The 23,625-nt window shown below is 37.6% G+C and overlaps 1 protein-coding gene across 4 annotated transcripts in view; it reads left to right on the forward strand.

The window, feature by feature from the left end:
• Positions 1 to 3,582, forward strand: part of SYNDIG1L (synapse differentiation inducing 1 like) — a 50,910-nt gene extending 47,328 nt beyond the window's left edge. For all 4 annotated transcript variants that reach the window (XM_034418101.3, XM_034418099.3, XM_034418100.3 and 1 more), the window contains one exon: positions 520 to 3,582. In XM_034418101.3, the coding sequence (XP_034273992.1) occupies positions 520 to 678 (159 nt within the window). In that variant the 3' untranslated portion in view covers positions 679 to 3,582. The remainder of the gene's footprint in view (positions 1 to 519) is intronic.
• The last annotated feature ends 20,043 nt before the right edge of the window (positions 3,583 to 23,625 follow it).

The following is a 23,625-nucleotide window of genomic DNA, read 5'->3' on the forward strand; positions in this document are numbered from 1 at the left end:
CAGGGAGGAATTGAACATTCCATATTATTTGGCAATGCAGCCAGCAAACAGCTCTCAGCACTCCTGGAAATCATAGCCAGACTTTAATCTCTAATCCTTGGACAGGATGTGTGATATTGATTGACAGATAGACTGCAAAATGTTTATTTATCTTGCAATTGATTTATAATTTATATATTAAAAAATGAGATGAGTGGAAAGAGAAAATCTTCACAAGAATCCTGTGAGCTTAGTTATATTGATTGACTCAAGCTAATCCAATCAAGTTTATTGCTGAGTGATGAATTGAACCTGGGTTTCTTTGGTCTACGCCAGAATCATAACTTCACATTAGTTTTCAATCTAAGACTATAATAGAATTAAATTGCTTTATTCATCTAATCCAGCCACAGACAGAACTAATTTTCAGCAGACAAGAAAGAGTCCTTTGCTGAAAAACAACTGATGATATTATCTATAACAAGTTATAGTGAATAATATACAATATAGTAACCTAAGTATTTCTTTGTTTGTTTCCAGACAAGTAAGGCCATCTCCAAGGGGGACTTTCACCAGGCAAGCTCAGCTTCTCGACGAGCACTCTTCCTCGCTGCACTTTCAATTACCATCGGCACAGGGGTATATGTTGGAGTGATTGTAACACTGATTGCCTACCTCTCTAAAGGTGGGCATGTATAATAAAGACTGTTACATAAAATGCCCGTCATTCTTCCCACATGGATAAGCCTCCTGGATTAAGTGCTTTAAATGCCATAAAGGACAACATGCTTACAGACTGAAAAGGAGCTTTTTTTCCCACTCATACATTCAAATGAATTGTATAGACTTTTTTTTTTTTTGAATGAACACTGACCTACTTTACATTATAGCCTGACAAGCTATTTTAAAAAAAACCCTTCGTGCAAAAATGAGTGCATGCTTGAACAGCCTGGATTTTGAGACTGCCAAGAACAAAAGGGGGGAAATGGGATTTAAAAAAAAAAAAGTCTGCAGCGTATCCTCAGACCAATTTTCTTGTGAGCTAAATCTGCCATTTGTGAGGTTCAATTTCCTATTGGAACTAAGCCCCGGTCTTGTTCAGAGCACACGGTAAAGAGAAGAAAATGGGGGAATGTTCATTGGAAAACTTTCATTAGGGTATTGGGGGTACGCAGTGATATTTGTCAAGATGTTTCTATTTTGAGCCAGAGATTCTAGCTACAAGATCAATTCATCTGTGAGTATCTATCACACAAAGCCAGCTTTCCCCAAAGCTTTCTTTCAGAGCCATTCTCATACAGCTTGCCTCTCCACTAGAGTTCTCTTCTATGTCAGATTTTCCCTACAGTGTCATCTCATTCATCTTTGAAGAATCATATTCAGCTGTCACTTCAGTTATAAGATAGCACCTGCTTTAAAGAAGACACAGGAAAAAAAGTATGTAATTATAGTAATTCTAATTGAACAGCCTTGGGAAAATCCTCTGGGCCTTCTATTTTTTAATTATATTTTAGGATGCATATTACAGTATCAAATAGAATGAATTAATATTATTTCAGATTTTATTATGACATGAAAAACCCATCAAGAGATAATACAGCATGATTACTTTTTATCATATGTAAAAATTCTATTCTGTGTGACATCAAATTCTTATACAGGTAGTTCTTGCTTAACTACAATAATTGGGACCAGCAACTCCATCACTAAGCAATACAATTGTTGAGCACAATGTCACTTGACCATGCTGGCAGTTATGGCAGTTCCGGTTGCTGTTGTTAAGTGACTCCTGTGTGGTCATTAAGCATGACATCACATGATTACCATATGTGACTTCCTGCCGGCTTCTTTGCTTGTCGAATGCTGGCACTGAATGTCACAAATAGTGGCTACATGAACAGAGGAAACTGTGACCATTATAATTGCAAACCAACCACCAAGCATCCAAATCATGATCATGTGATTGCTGGGACAGTTGCAACTACAAGGACCCAGTCAAAAGTCTCCCCATTTTTGGCACAATTATAACTTCAAACAGTTGCTAACCAAGTGATTGTTAAATAAGAAACACACTTAAGTGGGAAACACTTAAAATTTCCCACGGGTCAGATCAATTATTGGGATTAGTCCAGTTAAAAATGGTTCTAAAACCACCAGTAACATTTCTACATTAAAATGGCAACCTTGTAGTGTCTAATGTTATACAGATACCTACATAATTAAATTGCATACAGATTTTTACTATTTCAGTTTTTCTAAGTCCAAATATTTATTTCTATGGCTATTGCAGACACTAAGCCTAAATCAAATCAAATATGGGTAATGTTGCAGTGATCTCTTCACACCTAAGAACTCAGAGCAATCATCAAGTTTTGTTATTTCATTTTGAGATTTTTAGGATTCTATTAGGTCCACCATATGGTAAGCATGCATACATTTGTTAGTGAGATAATTCAGTATTGGAAGGCTCAGTGCATTGCATCCAGTTAAATATAATTTCATTTTTATTGTGGTTTAAATCTCCATTCTGAATCTCTCATTGGCCTTAGCCTTGGACTGAAAGAAAAGGATGCCATGGAAATAACTTGAAAGCTGATTTTTTTTAAAAAAAAACTTGCCTGCTCACTGCTAGCAATGCTCCAGTAATACACAGTATGCTTCTGGGTGCCATAGAAGATGCTAGCATTACTATATTAAAACCTATTCCCATACAATCCATGATGCTTGAAGTTGAGTATGTCATAATTAAATCATGGTCATCTATAGTAGGCAGAATGACTTTCTCTAAATCAGCTTGCTCTTCACGCAGGATTTCTTTCAATAGAAGCCCACCTATGCTTTAATCTTCAGACCTCCTGAAAATATAGGCCTTTTCTATTCATGCAATCACTGGATAGTGTGTACAGTGCATTTTTTAAAAAAAGAATGTGTGTTCTCCTTTTTTATTATTGATAATTCAACTATTAAATGTTTTGATGTGCTTAGAAGCTGCCCCAATTTCTTAGAGATGGATAGTGTAACAATTGTAATATAAAAGTAAGTAAATAATCTTCCATCATCAAAGCAGATAGTAAAAAACAAATTGGATTCTGAACTGAAAAACAATGTGCAAAAAATAACATGTTCCTTTAAGGGGTAATAATTAACTCAAGCTATATATTTTTCCCCAATCTATGTTGTTTCAGTGTGAAGTACATTTCCAAGTATGTCCACAAAACATAAGTATTTAATTTTACTTATCCTTCTGAAACCAAGAACTCTCATTTTCCTGGGGGCAGAAAATTTAATTCTGCCTTTCACTGCTTGAGGGTGGTATTAGTTACTGAAGTATAGAAGATAAGTATAGAAGATAACTGTCGGCTTAAATTTGGGAAGATCAGACGTACAGTATAAGAAATGTGCAAAATCACTAAGAAAATAATTGCTTTTATTTCAGGGATATATGTTTGATTATGTTTCCTCCCAACACGGTGCATGTATTTTGTTTGCTAACTCACTCAAAGGATGATAATTAAGAACACTGATGTTTTTCTTATGCTTCTAGTGAGTCTTTTAAACAATTCAGGGAAATGAACAAACTAATAAATAAACTCTAAGCGCTAAGGGCTGGCATAGAGATTTAATTTTGAATAGTAGCTCAACACTCTCCCATCTATATGAAATTTGGAAGTGCTGGCATCAGCTAGAGAATAATTTAATGATGTCCTAAAGATAAAAGGACTCTAGACATTGCTAGGTCAGGAGAAAGATGTTCAGGGACTGTGGAGATGAAAATATAAAAATTGGGAATAACAAAAGTGAATAGTAAGAAAAGACAACTGGAAATAAAGTAGTAGCCATAACAGTAATAATCATTGAAACTTGTGAGGAAATGTTGCCAATGATATAATGGCTAGCAGATGATCCTTTAATTATCTTTAGTCTACAACAAGCTTGTCCAACCTGGTGTCCTTTAGTTTAAATGACAATTTGGGAAAGCTGGTTGTTGTCCAATATATCTGAGGGCACCAGATTGGAGAAAGCTGGTTTATAAACATAGCCCATGGGTCCATTCTTACACAGTAAAATACTCTGTGAATTAAGCCACAAATTGAAATATTGTAGAGAAATTTTCTAGTTATGCTTTCACCAAAAACTTGGAACATTGCCTTTCATTTTGCTTTCCTCCACGTTCGTCTTCAAGTTTCACTTTGGAGACTTTCATACATCTCACTCTTTTTCCCCAGTTTCTGTCACTTGCATCTGGAGGTACAGACTGGAATTCTTCTGTCACGGATCCTTCTGCACACTGCAGTTTTTCTGTAAAAGGCTCAGCATGTTCTGTATAGTTGAGATATATGTTTTATTACCAAGTGGCATGTTAATGTCTGACATTTCTATTGTACTTGAGCCATAATGGAAAGAAGCACATAAGAAAAGAAACCTGTTCAAAAGAAACCTTTGAAGTGACCCATTTTGTTTTATATCATTCAAGTTTATTTATTTAGCATATGGCAACGGTACATTGGCCAGAATGTTACAGTGCTAATACAGAGTAGTTGTTTGGCTGCCTAAGATTGCTAGTCCGTTTGGTTCACGCTCACGTGCTATCCAGAGTGCACCACAAGGGGCGAACTAACTCCACACTCAAAATGGCCTACAGCATCCATCCTGGGCTTTTTCCTTCCACTGATGTCGCCTCATGTTTGGGCAGGGCATTCGAGCAGGTCCAGCACCAGTTGGATTTGTACTTCCACATGAAGCATCATTATTTTTCCCACCAAAGTGGGAAAATCTATTTATCTACTTGCATGTAGTATGCTTTCAAACTGCTAAATTGGCAGAAGCCGAGGCAAGTGATGGGAACTCACCCCATCATGCAGTGCTAGGATTCAAACCACTGGAGCACAGACTTTCTCCAGCATCTTTTGGACGCTGATGTAGAAAAGAGCACAGGATCAGAATGAATCTGCTCATTGGTACAAAACTAACCACAACATCTCCAGGCTGTTGTTCCCAGATCTTCTAGTAGTTTTCACCCTCCAATGTGTCTTTCTTTCCATGCCTCCAGGCCCCAAGTCAACTGCAGTTACATTCTTCCACCTTGTTTTGTTTAATATGTGACAGAATCTGAAATACATTGCAAAGTAAAGTAAATCCTAGATTTTCCAGACAATTCCTAAAGTCCTATTAAAAAAATCTCCTAGATGAATGTTTTGTTTCATCTGAAGAAGAGTTCTTCCTAAGGTTGGCATTCTGTAGACTTTCAGCCAGCCTGTTGCAGGATTGCCTCTCCCATCCAGCCAGGGACCTCTGGCCATTTTTAAAACCAAATGTTACTCTTTTTAAGGTCACACCTACAGCCAAAATTAGAGACTAAATTTCCCATTAGCTAAGATTTGTGTGACTGGTGTAGGACTTTAAGAATGTGGTTTGCCCACCTAAGATTGGAAGAGAAGCTGGGAACCTCCTGCAATGGTTCCTCCCAGGCAGGCTGATTCTGCTCCCCTGGCTAAGTGGCTAGTTCTTTTGATAGTCCAGCCACTTCTAAGCAGCATGTTTTGGCAATACTGGTTCTTCAAAGATAGGAGTAGCAAATATCTAGGATAAAGAGCACATAAGACTCCCTCCAAACCAGCAATGAGAATTTATAGTAGCCATTGTAGGGAAAAGGGAAGACAATGGGAGAACTATTTAACTAATTACTATCCAGAAAGTAATCCTGATTACTGATGAGGCTGGGAAATTTGCTGTCTGTACAGACAGTAATCCTGATTACTTTCTTGCAGACAGCAAATTTCCCAGCCTCATTGCAGAAGTGTGGCAAAAAGACTTTGGGGGTGGGGGGGGGCAGACAGAAAAGGACAATTTCCTCCCATCAGAAATAGATATAAACTCTATCAGTATTTGTGAACCTTTAGTCAGTGGGGAAGAAGAGAAATGCCTAACCATTTTTAATGCATCTGTACAGTGCTGACATTGGATGCTCTAGTCTACTGACATGACAGCTGCTCACACTAATCACAGGTTCAGCTGATTATTCTTATATTCCTCATGATATACAAAGTAGCCAACTTGAACATATTGTAGTCAGAGATGTGACTGAAATCCATCTCCTACCCTACCATACATCCAATATGCCCTATTTACATCTGAAAAGTACTAAAGTACTTTTTGCAAAGGATTAAAGTACAATCGCTTTTGCTTCCTGTAAGGCTAATTTTCTGTTACAACCATAGCTTGCAAACCTAGATTTGACTGGTGATGTTTAAAATATCCCGGATGAATCCTCTTGAAGATAAGTGGATTTAATGAAACATCACTTCTGTTTTGAATAAACAGGCTCTTTTAAACAATATCATTTAGGAAACCATTATTGGTGCATTAATAGCTTTGGTTATTTCTTGCTATATCTTTGCTTGTCAGTTCCATATAATTCCATCTCCCTCACTAATCAATCTAAAACTAATACAGTTTATAAAAGCATGTTTTGACAATGCTTGATAAATTGTTGAATGAATGCCTCTACAAAATTGAATTTGGCAGTCCAAAAGCATATTAACAAATAGTCTTGCTCTCTTTTCATTTGCATATTTCAAAAACTGCATAAGCTGTATAGATTATATTTCCCAAGACATTTATATTGATTCACAATGCCAACCCAAAAATGCAGATTCTCAGTTGTAGATCATTTCTGATTGCCCCACTCAAGTAACCAACATTTCATACTTGCTTTTATGTTAGCATTAGCATGCTGATCTTAGTTACAAATAAATTTGTAACCTTTATGACTCCTCTATTTATTTCCTGGGAATCTCTTCAATATTACAGTTGAGCAGCTTATAATTAACCATGAAACACTTTGGATTCAAAGGGCCAATAAAAACTATATAAAATGATTAAGGGCGGGAAATGACAGTTGGGTAGGATAATGGGGGGGGGAACAGACACAAATGTTTCCTAGTTTAAAGATTCAGTGGATGGTTTCTGGCAGACAAGCCCTGGGGCTGAAAATGAATCTGTCTGCCAAAAAAAGATATTTACCTGTATAATTGTTCTGCATTTGCCATTGAATTAAATATACAAATGGACAATTTTTCCAGGCAGAAATCCAGATTATTTGATAAGAACCAGCTGGATGTGTATTTCAGGATGACAATCAAGTTTGGATAGAGCCTGGAAATTATTGGAATCTACAACATGGCACAAAAATCACATAACATTGGACAGAGGCATATTTTGCCGCAGGTTTCCTACTCTAGTTTAAATATTGTACAGGGCATTCTGAGGATAGACCACGAAAAAAAAGTTCTCTTAGACCTTTTGGTTGATGGCTGAAAACCACAAAGTACTACGTGTCTATTAAAATGAATTAAATTACTTTTTTCTTCACCAACTATTTAATTTTGCTACAAGGAAAGAAACTTGCTCTGAAAACCACTGACAGTTTCAGAAATTGTTTTCCATTAATAAGTTGAATTTCTGTTAATCCCAGAAGGAGAGAGTAGTGTAAAAGTATTCCCTTGGGGGTGTTGCAAAAATGAGGATATTAGTTAGAAACAGTCTGGAGGGGAAACTATGGAAATTGAAATCCATGGTATCAGCATGGAGGCTGCCTTGGAATAACTTATTATAGATTCTGCAATGTGTTCTGCATCCCCTGGAGCAAAGGAAAGCATGAAAAAGAATAATCAGGTGAAGTGACAACTGTAGGAGTTTGTTCAGACTCTTTTAAAACAGAACTCCAGCCTCAAGAACCATTGTTTTCTAACCTGAAGCCTTCCTGGCCCATTATAGTAAATCTGCAGGACTTTGTTCAATAAATAATCTTAATAAAATGCACCAAATAATAAGCATATACACAATGTCTTTCCATTCACATTATTTCAGTAATTCTTCCAATTATTCTGCAGGAATATTGTTCCAAGAAAGTGGCTTTCCACACTAACCAAGTTAAGGTACTCTCTAGCTACCCTTTTCAGAAAATCATACTGTTATAACATTTGTTGTACCCATACTGCCAATCCTTAATCCTGCCGTTAAAATCTTTATTCTAGCCTGCTACTGGATGATGATGTCCTGATTCAGGATATGCAGGAATGTTAAGTGATCAAATCATCTAGCTTTTCTGCCCCCTTTCTGTCAGCAACTGGTTGGAAACTATCTCTTAATTGCAATTCTGATGATCTGTCATCAGTCAAGGCTGGCTAAGGAGGAGAATCTGCCCAACAAAACAGGAGAGGTTCTCCTACTTTACTAGTGGAATTGTTTCCAATGGCTATAAGGATATAAGGAAGAGCCCAGTCTCATTGCTCAAAGAATGACCCTGTGTAGAACATTGTCCAGGCACCAGCAGTTGTAGGAAAGAGAGAGATAATGTCTTAGCCAAAAATAATTAACAGTCATCTGGCGGATCTCACCTCTAGAAATTAACCAAATGGCAAAGCATATGAGATTGCACTTATGGAAAAATTGTCATGGTTTATAAAGGAAAGCTGAAACAGCTCAAGAAAACTCTAAGGTGTGTCATTATGGTTGGGGATAAGATCAGTGGTGGGATTCAAGTAATTTAACAACCGGTTCTCTGCCCTAATGATTTCTTCCAACAACCAGTTTGTCAAACTGCTCATAAAGTTAACAACCGGTTCTCCTGAAGTGGTGCGAACTGGCTGAATCCCACCACTGGATAAGATGAAGCCAAGCTCATGAGTTTACTAGGAAACGACTGCGTGGGTGAGTCGGTTTCTTGGATGTGCTGACTGGGATGCTTATCAGTGTTGTTGTGAGCCAGTTTTTCAGCTGTTATTTGTGTGATTTATAATTCTGTGGCTTACTTATTAGGTTTTTAACTGTTAGTCACTCCGAGTCATGTATTTAAGAAGGGCAATCTTATAAATTCCATGTTCATTCATACAATACTAAACGGAAGTGGGGAAAGGCTCCCAAGGGCACAAATGCTAAATCAAGATTGACATAAGATCTGTCTGAAGATTTCAAACATACAGGTCAAGAATAAAATGAGAGACCAGATGTCTAGAAGTGTATCTAGTGCAATTTCGTGTTTGTCAAACAAACAGCACTCATGGGCGTGTCTGTCCATTGCCTTCAACTCATAATCTCATGGCTGAAGTGGATGACACGGAAGCAGTAGTGAAATCCAAATTTTTTTACTACCGGTTCTGTGGGTGTGGCTTTGTGGGCATGGCAGGGAAAGGATACTGCAAAATCTCCGTTCCCTCCCCATTCCTGGGAGAAGGATATTGCAAAATCTCCATTCCCTCCCCACTCCTGGGGGAAGGATATTGCAAAATCTCCATTCCCACCCCACTCTGGGGCCAGCCAGAGGTGGTATTTGCTGGTTCTCTGAACTACTCAGAATTTCTGCTACCAGTTCTCCAAAACCTGTCAGAACCTGCTGGATTTCACCCCTGGGCGGGAAGCTCCAAGATTAGAAGTCATTACAAAAATCTCTCTTGGCCCCCCAAAACCACCAAGTATCCTGCTCACTAACTCTGAAAAGCAGAAAGAAAAAAAAAGGTAAGTTTGAACTCATCTTTGCTCTGCAGCAGATAATTGATTATTATGTTCAGGCCTTATTCCTGTCTGCAGTAAGAATTCTAATCTAGCTGGATCACTTCTGAGAGTTTCCTGAAAAGTCAAGCCAAAAGCTAAATAAAGGGCTAAGCATTGATGGAAAAGCTGTGATTTACTGGCAAGCCCTGGTGTGAAGCCTGACACATGGTCTCTGAAGATAAAGGGTTCAGTTTCAATATTTGGATCACAAGAATTCAAAGAGTATTCAAGCCCTTTACTTTTTGAGCTAGCCCCCTCTGCTGCTATATTTCAAAGGATATAGGAAGACCATTGTTCAAAAAATAAAACCCAAGCATAAGTAACACAAAGCAGGAAACAGATTTGACCAACAACAGTATACATTACACTGGTTTTCCCTCTATGTGGCAATGAAAGATTTTTTTTTTAATATTATAGCTTTATTTTATTTTTAAATACTTAACGGCTATCCACAAAAGTTGTTTCCGATGGCAAAAACTGTAGAGATCCATCTCAAGGAACTGGCAGTACAGACCCCTGCAAAGTCAGAACTTGAGATCCGTTTCATTTGTTTCAACCTAAGGACGTGGACATTACAATTGAATCAGGTCACTCCACAAATGTAGATATGGCTCTTGCTCATTTTAGCTGATTAGATCTAGTAAAGAAAGACTATCAGAGTGGACAAAAGGTGTCCTGAATGCCTGCTGAAGATACATGCCACTTTGACAGAACGGGTAGCTCCTGTTTTACTTCTGTCTATTTAAATATAAATGAGGTTCCAAAGCACCTGAGGACAGGGCAAGAAGTAATGGTTGGAAGCTTATCAAACAGATCCAACCTAGCACTAAGGAGAAATTTCTGTCTAAATCCTGTCACAGAGGACAATTAATCAGTGGAATGGCTTGCCTCCAGAAGTTGTGGGTAGTCCATCACTGGAGGTTTTTAAGAAGAAAGTGGACAGCCATTTGTCTAGAATCGTATAGGATCTCCTACTTGAGCAAAGGATTGGACTAGTTGACTTCCAAGGTCCCTTCCAACTGTTATTCTATATTCCTCATCCTGTTCTAATATTCCTTTTTGAACAATGTGATGTTCATTTAGTTTTAAATTATAGCAAAGATAGAATGTCTAAATACATTTCAGTTTGCTTTCAGTATGGGCATTGGAATTCAAGTCTTGATCATTCTGACAGATTTTAGTGTGGGACAGAATTAGCAAGACTTTCTCAGATCAATCACTGTTAGAGGAAGAAAACCTACATATTTGAGGAACTGTCTGTCTCCAATTATTTCTGCCTGTCCTACAAAATCTAACAGGGGTAGGAAACTCTGGGTCCCATCAATTAAACAAGGTCATCTGACTGGGCCCACAAGGCATACCTATCCTGTGGAACATCCTGTCAGCATTTGAAGACCGACAACTTCTCCCAACCATTGGGACAGACTGACATGTAAGCGTGCTCTCCATATAAGATACTAAAATGCAGTGGGCATTTTATTCCCTTGTTATTGTATTGTAAGATGTTTCGACCCTGTTAGCCATCCACAGTTGCTCCGCAAGTAGCCAACCCTATACAATAAATAAGTCAGTCAGTTAGTCCCAGGGACATTCAATGGTTTTGGGAACTAAATTCTAAGGCAGCATGTTGGATTCAAAGCCGTGGTGAAATCCAAATTTTTTTACTACTGGTTCTGTGGGCGTTACTTGGTGGGCATGGTGTGGCTTGGTGGGTGTGGCTTGGTGGGCATGGCAGGGGAAGGATACTGCAAAATCTCCATTCCCACCCATTCCAGGGGAAGGATACTGCAAAATCCCCATTCCCACCCATTCCAAGGGAAGGATACTGCAAAATCCCCATTCCCTCCCCACTCCTGCAAGAAGGATATTGCAAAATCTCCATTCCCATCCCACTCTGGAGCCAGCCAGAGGTGGTATTTGCCAGTTCTCCGAACTGCTCAAAATTTCCGCTACCGGTTCTCCAGAACCTGCTGGATTTCACCCCGATTCAAAGGCAAATAGGGGCTTCAGAGTGCACAGGAACACAAACAGCATTTGTTTTTGATGCTTTAATTAAAAAGGTCTTTTTTCAGAATCAAGCAGTGGCAGCGGTTTGATCCCAGGAAAGGTTGTAGGGAACTTAAGAAGTTACAGACAAGTGTTATGCTTGTGCCATCCCTATCCGTACCCCTCTCCCACTCCAAAGTGGTACACAGCCCCAGTAACTAAGATGGTTGACCTGGTCTCTGGCATTATTTTTTTAGGGAACACTAATTCTAGGTCTTACACTTTGCAAATGTAACTTTATCCAGAAATTCTGATGGGATTTTGTTATCACCCAACAGTTCAGGCAAAGCAACAGTTCAGGCAAAGCAACTGACTTCCCATCATCTAAGCTGCTAATAGTTTGAAAAGAGGAGAAGCCTAATCAGTGCAGTCTCCCCAATACAGCAATCAAAATATTCAAAACACAGCATTCAAAGCAATGTCCTTCCTCCTTCCATTAACATTTTATTTCATATTATGTGCATTTGCTTAGTGTCTTTCCATCCAAAACGGAGTCTCTTCTATTAGGGAATGAAGCTGCAAACCACTAATATATTATTTCTTCCTATCGAATACTTATGTCTTGGGAAGAAGTTATGGCAAGTGAATAGCTTGAGCAGGTAGGGAAATGCTGAACTAAGACCAGAGGCTGGGGTGATGCAAGAGGTCCCATTGTGGGAAAGCAGCTAGCCCCTTAGTTTTTTAGAACTTCAGAATCTCAAATGTCAGCAAATACAATTTGCAGCTAAATCAGAAATAAATCAAGTTAGCTGCCAAACAGAAAACATACAGATGCCGATCTGATCTGGGACTAACACAAAGTTCCAGTGTAGATATTCCCTGCTTGGTGAAAGAAAATCTGAGGCATTAAAATAAAATGGATGCAACCAGTTGAAAAATGCTACTGGAAAAAAAATCAGCCACTGAAATTTCAGCTGTGGAATTTTGGGCCCTCAGCTGCAATGGAAATAAACATGCTTTTAAGTTTGGAATCCTAAATAAGTAAAGAGTTTAATCCACTCAACAAAGGCATCTGAAAGTAGTAGGGCAAAACCTGTGCATGAACTTTCATATGCTGCCTTAGCCTCTGTGAAACAGAAATCAAATCATCCCACCATAACAGGATAAAAGGTTCAAAATTACAAATTAGAATGAGCTCTTGACAAGGAGCAAAATGCAATGGGAAATACAAATGTAATCAGACAAACGTTTTATTGAATAGTCTTCAACTTATGACCATTTGCTTAGCAACCATTTGAAGTCATCACGGACCTACCTGGGGGCTACTTATGACTTGGATTCAAAGTTTCGACAGTCCCCAGCTCTGCAGTCATGTGACTGAACTTCAGGTGCTTGGCAACCAGGACTCATTTACAGCTATTTGCAGCATCCTGTGGTCATGTGACTGCATTTTACAATGGTTTGCCAAAAACTGGGATTTACTTCCAGTTTTCTGCAAATCCATAGCAAACCATTGGTTCACTAAGAATCACTGCAAAAAAGGTCGTGAAAACAGGTTGGCCACATGACTGACACATTTTACAATCATTGTGACTTTTGACCATGATGGGGACAGTTTTCTATATAATGGGTTTTTGGAGAAGACTTGCAACTGCCTTCAACAGCTGATTTTGTATATTGCACTCCGAAAATAAACTTCACCTCTGATTGTCCCAAAACTGCTTTTCTTTCAAGAGGCAACTGGGCTTTCTGCTTTGTCTTTGAAAATGTTTCACTTCTCATCCAAGAAGCTTCTTCAGCTTCTTGAGAGCAAAACATCTTCAGAGAGCTGAAGAAGCTTCTTGGATGAGAAGCAAAACGTCTTCAAAGAAAAAAACAGAAAGTCCAGTTGCCTCTTGAAAAAAGCACCTATGGGACAACCATGACCTGGATGACTGGTAATCTCTAAAGACATTCACCTCTGATTCAAATAACTGCCTGTATTCTTTATTCCTGGCTCAGAAATAAACCTAGCAAGATTTCTTTCTAACAATACAATGGGGAAAAAATCTTAAAGGCTTAGGAAATCTAGCTAGCTGGAAAAAGTAATTACTAAGGAAGAAAACCAGGAGCCATCTCAGGACATGAGACATCACATCTCAAGAACCTGGTAAGATTTCTTTCCAACACTCCTTATACAGTATGTGATGCATACCAGTCTTCCTTACCACAAGGTACGGAGGAATTTTATTTCACTTCTTGACTGCATGAGCTTGCTGCAAAACTGAGGAAGAGTCCACAAGCATGCAGTGTTTTGCTAATGTTTAATGAACTTCTCTGCCGCCTTTGCCACTCAAGGTAGCAAAATTGGGAATGGATGCCATCAGGGAGGGACACCTCCCCCCCCACCCCCCGTATTATATTGCAAGAGATAATAAAGATGCACTTCTTATTCGCCTTGCACTGAAAATGTGCAGAGCAAAAGACATGGATCCTTAGTTAAAATAACTAACTATATTGTTCTTTCCTACGGACAGCATCCAGTGAACAATCCATTTCGTATTGTTTACATAGCACAATTATATACATGCATGTTGCATTTACAGTTACTTTTTAAACAGTAACAGAGTTGGAAGGTACCTTGGAGGTCAACTAGTCCAACCCCTTGCTCATGCAGGAGACCTATTCTATTTCTGAGAAATGGCTGTCCAGTCTCTTCTTAAAAGCCTCCAGGGATGCGGCACCCACCACTTCCGAACAAGTTTTGGGATTTTATAATTTCAGTTCACATATAATCATTATGCAGATCTTACCAAAAATACTCAATTCAAGAAGAAAAAAAACCCCAACGAAATTAAGAACCTTAATTTTTGGTAAATTTTCTTCTTACAAAATCTGAACACCTGCATATTTTTGTACAGGAAAATTTTCCTGTAATGTTAATGAGCTTTTTAAAAAAGAACTTAAATATATACACACACACACACATATACACACAGGGGGAGGGGGGAGCACCAAATCTTCTGGCTGCCTTAAAACTAGACACCTTGCAAGTTTGCATTCAATTTATCTCTCACAAGAAATCAGCCTTATCCCACTGAGTCACTGCAATTAAAATTCATAGCTTTTGCTGATAAATGTTTTTTCACCTAACTTATTGTATCTGTATTAGAATATATTTTCAGAGAGACTGTGCTCTATTTTAATGATTCCAGATTTTTTTAAAATAGTCACAATAATGTTTCCAATATTTATGTACAGCGGTGTTGCAAAATAATTAAAAGGTTGTCATATAAGAATAATAGTACACAGTAGTAGTTAATCTGGATAAGTGATACCTTAATATTTTTATGCTTATTTGAACCAAATAGCCTCCACAGAGAACCTACGGTTTGGAAATGTTCCCTTTTCTCCTAGTTGTTATTTCTTGACACTGTAATTTTAAAGTAAAAACCAATTAGTTTTCGTTATGCTAATCACAATCTGCTAAACATGTATCTAAATGTCTTTATTTATACCTGTTGCTGTGGTAAATTTGAAATTAAATTTTCCATAGAGGAAAAGGGTTGTGTTTGAGAATCCATTATTTTTGTCAGCATGCATTTATGTGATCAAAGGGAGATATTTGTTTTTAAAGGTTTTTCATAAAGGAGGCCTCAGACTACCGATTGCTGGCTGACAAGAATAATAGATTCCAAATATCTTTGTAAATTTTGGGTGCTGTTACAATCTAATTTCATAATCTTTCAGGAGGTTGAAGTTAACTTGTGCCATTTGTAGCTAAGACATCCTAAAATTGAAGTGATACCTGTAGTTTCCAAAGGAACATATTAATCCTTAAGGTGTCATCTACTATAAATATTTATGTCAGACACAGTACTGCTTTTGTTATATTTAGAACATGAGGAAATGGCACTGGCTTTTTCCAGATATAGGATGTGAATGAACCTTCTGGGAAAGGATGAGACCAAAAACCTGTGGAATTTTCTTTATTTCTTGCGTTCTATATGTCCCATAGAATCATATAAATTAAGGATTGGAAGGGAAATGAAAATATTTTGTCCAACACCCTATCTAATGCCGAAGAAACTTTACTATAGAGCCCCTATATATAGGAATGGCCTTATATTGGATTTACAAAAGGGATTTGTTAACTTTTTATGGACTTTTTTTTGCTGATGCCAGGATTGAAAAGTTATAGATGTGCTTGTAGATAAGGGGTGGGCTATGGGAAAAAGAGGGATCTGTTTGTAATCTTATAGGGGTGAAAAGCTACCAAACTTGTTTATACTTATTGTAATGAATATTGGAAGTCACTTCTTTATATATATTTTTCTTTATTTCACTCTTTTTTCATGTTTCTTCTTTTTTATTTTACTTTCTTTGCACTTTTTACTCTGTTTTTATTTTATTTTCTCTATGTTTAGTTTAGTTTGTATTAGTTTTCATTACTTAATTAAAATCTTTAATAAATATTATATATAATATTGCTTATAACTAAATAATATCTTAAAAGTCTGGCCACTTCTTGTGTCTACCCAAAGATATTTATGCAATCCTTTTGGGAGTCCTGTTCCTTCAGTATAATGTACCCAGCAATATGGCAATTTATTTAAATTTATATATGATTTATATGTATAAATTATAAGTCCTCATTCTTTCACAACTTGCAAAATCCTTAATTTAATCCTTAGTCTTTTATTCAAATAAAGCTAGTAAATTTGTCTTAGTCACTCATTCAATACAGTATCTTTTTTTCAATTCGTACTGAATTCATTTGCTATAGAAAGTAAATCCTTGAATTTTCATTTTTCCTATTGATATTCTTCTTAACCAGGGCATGTTTTTGTTAATAATAATTCATATAGATAACAAGATTTAATAAAACAAGAGAACCCCCTCAGAAGGGTCAAAAACGCCTCCCCAATTATAAAGTGTTCAAATAAATAGCAAAGTTAAAAGAAACTACAAAACCAGGTAGAACATTCAAATATCTGACTAAATTTGAAAAGCTTATAAAATTGAGAACATCTCTTGGGGCTTAATTGCTAGCTGTTACTGAAGTGTGATTCAGAAACTGAACAAGTCAAAGATATAATGATTAAGTGAATGCAGAATCTAAGCAAGACTACTGATATGCCACAATGGGTATACCAATGGAAGATTAAATTTACTGCGAATATTGCACTCAGAGAAAATTGGTTCAAGACAGGGTTTTATTTTCGTTTTTTGGTTGATATATTACACCAGTGTGGATTGAAAAAAACTAGATAATTCATATGAAAAATCTGCAAGAAATACAATATCCAAGTTGTTTTTCAGTATCTTTTTTTGCACTTGATAACATTTGTCATAAAGCTCAACACTTCTGGAATACATTCATTTTGCTGGGTTTTGCCTATTGTTCCAGCTTGTCACGATCCTCCTGGGTCTTGATACTATTCATTATGTATTTGCTACATCCTCTATCTTCGTATCATCTACACAGCTGATCATCACCTTTTTTAGCCCCTTATCCAAGACATTTGGTGTAGGGTCTAAAGTAGAATGCTGTGCTAGGCCTTCGACTTTTCTGTCCAGACTGGTGCAGAGCCATTGATAAAGAACACCCATTGGATAAGATTGTTCAACCACCTTTTTATTAGTAGCACAGTCCATGTACATTTTGTAATCCTCTCCATCCAAATTTCATGGGGGATTCTGTCAAATGCTTTGCTGAAATAAAAATACATTATAACTTCCATATTCCCATGATCAACCAAACTATTTTGCCAAAGAGAAAACCAAGTTGATATGAGTTATTTTTATAAACCATTGCTAGTCTATGCTGAGCATTCTTTTTTTAAAAAAAAAAATGCCAATAAAGTAGAATATTTGTAGCTTAGGGTTGAAATGAAGGGTCCTTGGTGTTCTCTGAGCTTGGTTGTTTTCTAGCAGACGTTTCATTACATTGCTGATGATGTTATCTTGTTTGGATAATGAAATGTCTATAAGAAAACAACCAAGCTCAGAGAGCACCAAGGACCCCTAAAAATGCTCACCAATATATAACTATTACTAAAACTATTATTCCCAACCAGCATAACAGTTCATCCTGCTTGGAGATGAAGTGAGTTGTAAACCCACAGATCTGTAGGTTATCAGTTTGTCTATTAATTTCCAAAAAAATGTGTTGCTTTCTGTGTTCATTTTATAGCATCATCGGGAAGTTTGCACTCTAAATGATGACAGCTTTTAAAAACAAATAATGCTGTCTTTCTGAAATGGAATATGAGAGTGGAATTTCTTTTAACAATGTAGGTTTGTTTTGTATGCTGCTATCCATTAGGATGCTGTGAAAGCACAAAATTATCAAACAGTCTGGCTCAGGTTGACTGACTCAGATCTAATAAAAGGAGTCAGCTGAACCAAGGCTGACAGCTTGGGCTTTTGCTCTCATTTTTTTCCTTGTTGTTATTCTTTTGGCACTTGCCCCAGATGACTTCATAAGACTCTACCAAGAAATCTCAGATTTCATACAAGCCAGGACACTAGTGCCTGCTGTGTGGATAATTTCTGGACTGAATCTATTTTATTTACTAAGGAACATTGCTCTGAGGCACCAGAAAGCCAGATGGTCACTGAAATGGCAGAACGCTGCCCAGGCTTCCTCAGTGAACTATTATGAATGATAACTTAGGAGTCCAATTCAGGGCATGGATCATGCCAATGAGGTTTTTTGGTATTCTGCATTTTTCTAAATAGGCCAGAAGAGAGAGAGATAAATTATCCAATTCTGACGTATCGCTGATGCTAAATTTTTCATGCATCCCTTTTCCTCTTACTGCCCTTGAGTTGTTTTATCTTTTTTGATTTCCTAACTATTTCACAGTTATCATATACTCAGCTTTTCTAGGACATGTCCCCATTTTCATTCCTGAAATTTCCAGCTGGCTGGATTGGATTCTATTATTCCCTAAATTAAGAGATGGAGGATTCCTTTGCATTTACAATGTGCTTGAACATCACGCATCATCTTGTAGAAAACCACCATCTGCTTCCATTCATGTCATGTCATGTAATTTATGCCCATGCTTACCTATTCTTTCTGGAAGCTCTAGAATCTGTTTTCTATTACTTTTCTTCTATTACATTTGCTGCTTCTGTTTTGTTCTGTTTGCTTCTTTTCCCTCTGCAAGAAAAGCTTTTCCCAAACTTGAATTTTGTCCTCTTTGCAAGGGAAGTAAGGTTTTAGAGCAAGAAATGACATACACCCTTGCTCTTTATCCAATGGACACCAGAAAGTAAAAAAGAAAGAGCCGCAGAAGTCTCCAGTCCAGTACATACCCATACACTTCTATATTGATCACCCAGCTGGATTAGTGCCTAAGGCAGGACTAGAACTCATGGCCCCCAGTGTCTAGTCTTATACCATGGTCTGATGCCTCACTAAATCTGATGGGCTCTCTACTTCAGATATTACTCTCAATAATAGGAAAACACGCAATCCACAAGAAGTTACCAATGTAAAGTCAATAAATCTAACACAGGGGTCCCCAACTCCCGATCCATGGACCGGCACCAGTCCACAGCATGCCAGAAACCGGTCCATGCAAACAAGCAATGCCCCATCATCAGGATGCAGGCAGCACACGAAACCATGTCCCCTCCAGTCCATGGAAAAACCTCTCTCCATGGAACTGGTCCAGGAGTGAAATCCAGCAAGTTCTGACAGGTTCTGGAGAACCAGTAGTGGAAATTTTGAGTAGTTCAGAGAACCGGCAAATACCATCTCTGGCTGGCCCCAGAGTGGGGTGGGAATGGGGATTTTGCAGTATCCTTCCCCTGCCATGCCCACCAAGCCATACCATTGCCCACCAAGCCACGCCCACAGAACCGGTAGTAAAAATATTTGGATTTCACCACTGAATTGGTCTCTGATGCCCAAAAGTTTGGAGGCCGCTGATTTAATGGATATGTCTTTCTACTGCATTATGTACTGTAAGTAAGGTGAGATCAGTTCCAATATTTTTCAGATACCTTTTAACTCTGCCTTTTCCTATGACTATATACTAACTGGCTCACTATGGATGCAGGTAATGGCATCATATCTTTTATTTTTCCTTGTTCTATATGGACATCCTGCATTAATGCATATAAATTCTATCTGTATGACATACTCATGTATGAGTTCGCAGATACCAATATAGATATATTTCTGTCTCTGCAGTTTCTTCTCTTGGGAAAGAGGCAATATGGTGAATCTAGACTATCAGGTCTAGTGGCAGTTACGCCCCACAGTGATTTCAAATAGCATTTTGGTTATTATTCAGAGTATTATCTTACATTTCCTCATGCTGTTCCTAATCTTGATGCAAACAATTTTAAATAAATACTTATTTTACTAAAGGATAGCTCAATATCCAAATGCCATGATATAAATAACAAAGATTAGAACTGTCCAGAAAATGATTTTCTCTGTGACCTCTATGGATGCAAAAGTTGTACTTTGAAAAAGCAGGAGAAAAAGTGTATTGATATGTTTAATCTCTAGTCTTGGAAAAGACTTTTGAAGAATACCATGGAGAGCCGAAAAAATGAATGGACGATAGAATAAATCAGTGCACAAGTCTCAGTCAAGGCATGAATAATCAGACTCAAATTATCATACTTTGGACCCATTATGCAAAGATCCAGTTCCCTCGAGAAGACCACAATGCTGGGAAAAGTGGAAAGAAAGATGGCCAGAAGAAGGATAGATAGTCTTGATTTCAACGACAATGAAAGCATTATTGAGGACAATTCATCAATCATAGTTCAAATTAATTTAGCATTCTAAATTAAGCACCCAAAATGTTAATTCCCAGACACCTTTCTATTCCCCCCAGTCAGTTCCAATCAGTTGTCCCAATAGATATCCAAACTGATTGCTGTAGTATTTTTCATCTCACTGGAACTACAATTTACATCATTCCTAGCTAGCATAGCTTGCTATATAGAAAATTTTCAAAAGTGTGCTGCTGCCATTTTTGGAGTTCAGTGAGCTGGAGAAAGCTGTTCTAGGCTTTACTTTAACCAGAGGAATTAGCATCTTCTCAAATTTCCATAACTGTTTTGATGTACCAAATTGGACCATCATGAACCAAATTTCTGATAAGGTTCAAACATCATTCCACTCAGAGTTCCACTCAGCCCATTTTTGTGAACCCAGACATGTTATGTACAAATTATGTACATAAATGTACATCAAGTTATGTACAAATCAAAACGTTATGTGAACTTTTCATGACTTGCAGCAAATGCAGTCTCATGCATCGATATTGAGACTCAAGAGGCAAAGCATCCATGGCTTAATTTATGTCAATACAGCTAAAGAATCTAGCCAAAGCCAAGAGTCAGGTCAGTGTAAGATTTGTTCCTTTAAAATGAAGGTGGAAGCTACTGATTTTGCATAGAAAGATAAATCTTTTATTCTGATCAGTGACCATTATCTCATTCTCTTTTATTCTCCTTTAAAATGTGTTCTTAATAATTTTACACCCTTTTTATAACCATATAAAAAGGTATAACTTTTTATATGATTATATAAAAATATAACTTTTCACGGCTGATTTAAAACCAAATATACTTCCTATAAGACACGGTCATATGCATTATCTGGGAAAGGATTATCGTTGTATTGGCACCCAGATGCTGCTACCAATAATTATAATGTGTATCAGTGGTGGGTTTCAAAAATTTTTACTATCGGTTCTGTGGATGTGGCTTGGTGGGTGTGGCATGGCTTGGTGGGCGTGGCAGGGAAAGGATACTATAGAATCTCCATTCCTTCCCCGATCCAGGGGAAGGTTACTGCAAAATCCCCATTTCTTCCCAATCAGCTGGGTCTCTGGAGGCAGAGAATAGATGGGGGCAGAGCCAGTCAGAATTTTTACTACCGGTTCTCCAAACTATTCAAAATTTCCACTACCAGTTCTCCAGAACTGGTCAGAACCTGCTGAAACCCACCTCTGATGTATATATGTTTTTTTACCTGAAAATTTTTTCAGTACAAATATACAGAGAAAATGTAATTTTATTAAAGAGAAAGTGCCAAAATCATATCTGTGGGGGCACCCACTATCTGGAACGAGCTCCCCCCAGAGATATGGAGGATCCCGGATCTACGCACTTTCCGCCGTGCTCTTAAGATTCTCCTATTCCAGCAAGCCGGCCTGGCCTAATTTTCTCCCCTGTTTTAAAATTCTTTTAAATTGAAATTTTAATCTGTTTTAAATTATTGGGATTTTTTAATTGTCTCGGGCTAAATTATTTAATCTGGTTTTAATTATGTCTTTTAACTTTTGTATCTATGTATTTTATTTTGTGCCTGTTTACCGCCCTGAGTCCTTCGGGAGTAGGGCGGTATATAAATCTAATAAAACATAAAACAAACAAACATATCCAGTATTTAGAGTGACAGATTGAGAAATATTAATAGTTAAAAACTGGTTCTTGACCTTTCTAGCATATGCCCTTGATTCAGTCTCTCTGGGAATATTTTTGGATGTTCTGATGTACATAAACAGTGCTTTCCAATTAAGCAGTTCTTCTGCTAACAGTGAAATTCCATCAGTGAAATGGGGCTGGGTGATTCCCATACCTCCTTGAATCCTCAACATCTGTTCTAGAGATTTGGGGGATACTTTGGACATGGGAGAGAATGTTGAGAGCAGCACAGAAAAGAAACAGAAAATAATGTCCTATAACAGATTTCTGTTCACGTGACTGGAATTTCACCCATTCAGAGCATGAGAAAACAAACAGTCCTGACAATTGGAACTTTGTTTTAATCAGCAGTACACTATCTCCATTAAGTATCTAATCATGCTAAACTATTAAAGCATAGAAGAGAATATATGTAGCTCAGGCCAAGGACTCCACTATTAAAGAATCCTTTCAACATGCTGCAATCAGTAATTATCATTTGATTTGCAGCACTTTCTTCCTAGCCAGTGTGTAAGAATACATCTACCAAATTAGTTAAATCTTATACATTTCCACATGGTTTGCTGCGTGATCAGTCTGAGAGTAATTGATTTCTTAACTGAAATTGTGTGGTGAAATATTCTTGACTTATAAGGTTATCTTCATTCCATTAATGGAAGGATTTGGCCTGCAGCATGCATGAGGGGGGGGGGGAAATCCAATCAGCATATTGCTTTTATTGTCTTTTATATCCAAATACTTGTTTGCATTTTTAAATAGGTGTGGAGGATATGGGAAACTGAAAAATATAAGCTTAATAACAGAGCCTCTGAGCATTTTGGCAATGTCAGCATTCCTGCATGGAAAGAAACCTTGTCTCAGCAACAGCTTTAAGAATGAAACTTTGTACCACTTATTCTACCTGTAGAGATTCTCAGTCATCCAGGTCATGGTTGTCCCAAAGGTGCTTTTTCAGGAGGCAACTGGACTTTTTTCTTTTGAAGATGTTTCGCTTCTCATCCAAGAATGGGGAATGGAAGGACTACAGGAACCAGGAGCACTACTCAGGTGACCCTGAGGATACAGATAAACCTGCAAGTGCTTCAACGACCCTCTAAAAGAATGCAAATTACCAGCTGTCTGCAAGGAATATAAATCCTTCCATTCCCCACTATCCTGTCAGAGCTGAAGAAGCTTCTTAGATGAGAAGCAAAACGTCTTCAAAAGAAAAAACAAGAAAGTCCAGTTGCCTCCTGAAAAAGCACCTTTAGGTCTTATTCTACCTGTTTTATCAAAGTGTAATAGAGTTTGGACAACATTATGCTCTTTGATTCCTTGTTTCAAAACAGAAGGAGCAACATTCAATCTTAATTTCAGAACTTGCATCGAAGAACAAAAATAGAGAGAGAAAAGTATGCCCTGATTACATAATCAATATTTTACTTTCAGAAACACCCAGACTGGAAATATCTCATTATTATAAGATAAACTTTCTATAGTTGTAGAATAACAGAATCTTTCAAAAAACAGAATCACCTGCCTTTCATTCCCCACCCCCCACCCCCACTTTCTTCTCCAGCTCAGCTGGCAAGCAAGAAAAGAGGCTCAGCCTATGGCATCACCATGTCCTCTAGAGAGAAAGGTGCAAGATTTATACACAGAGAAGCCAATTATAGACATCAT

Source organism: Pantherophis guttatus, chromosome 1, assembly GCF_059756535.1.
Source record: "Pantherophis guttatus breed Tessera chromosome 1, ASM5975653v1, whole genome shotgun sequence".
Taxonomy (NCBI): Eukaryota; Metazoa; Chordata; class Lepidosauria; order Squamata; family Colubridae; genus Pantherophis; species Pantherophis guttatus.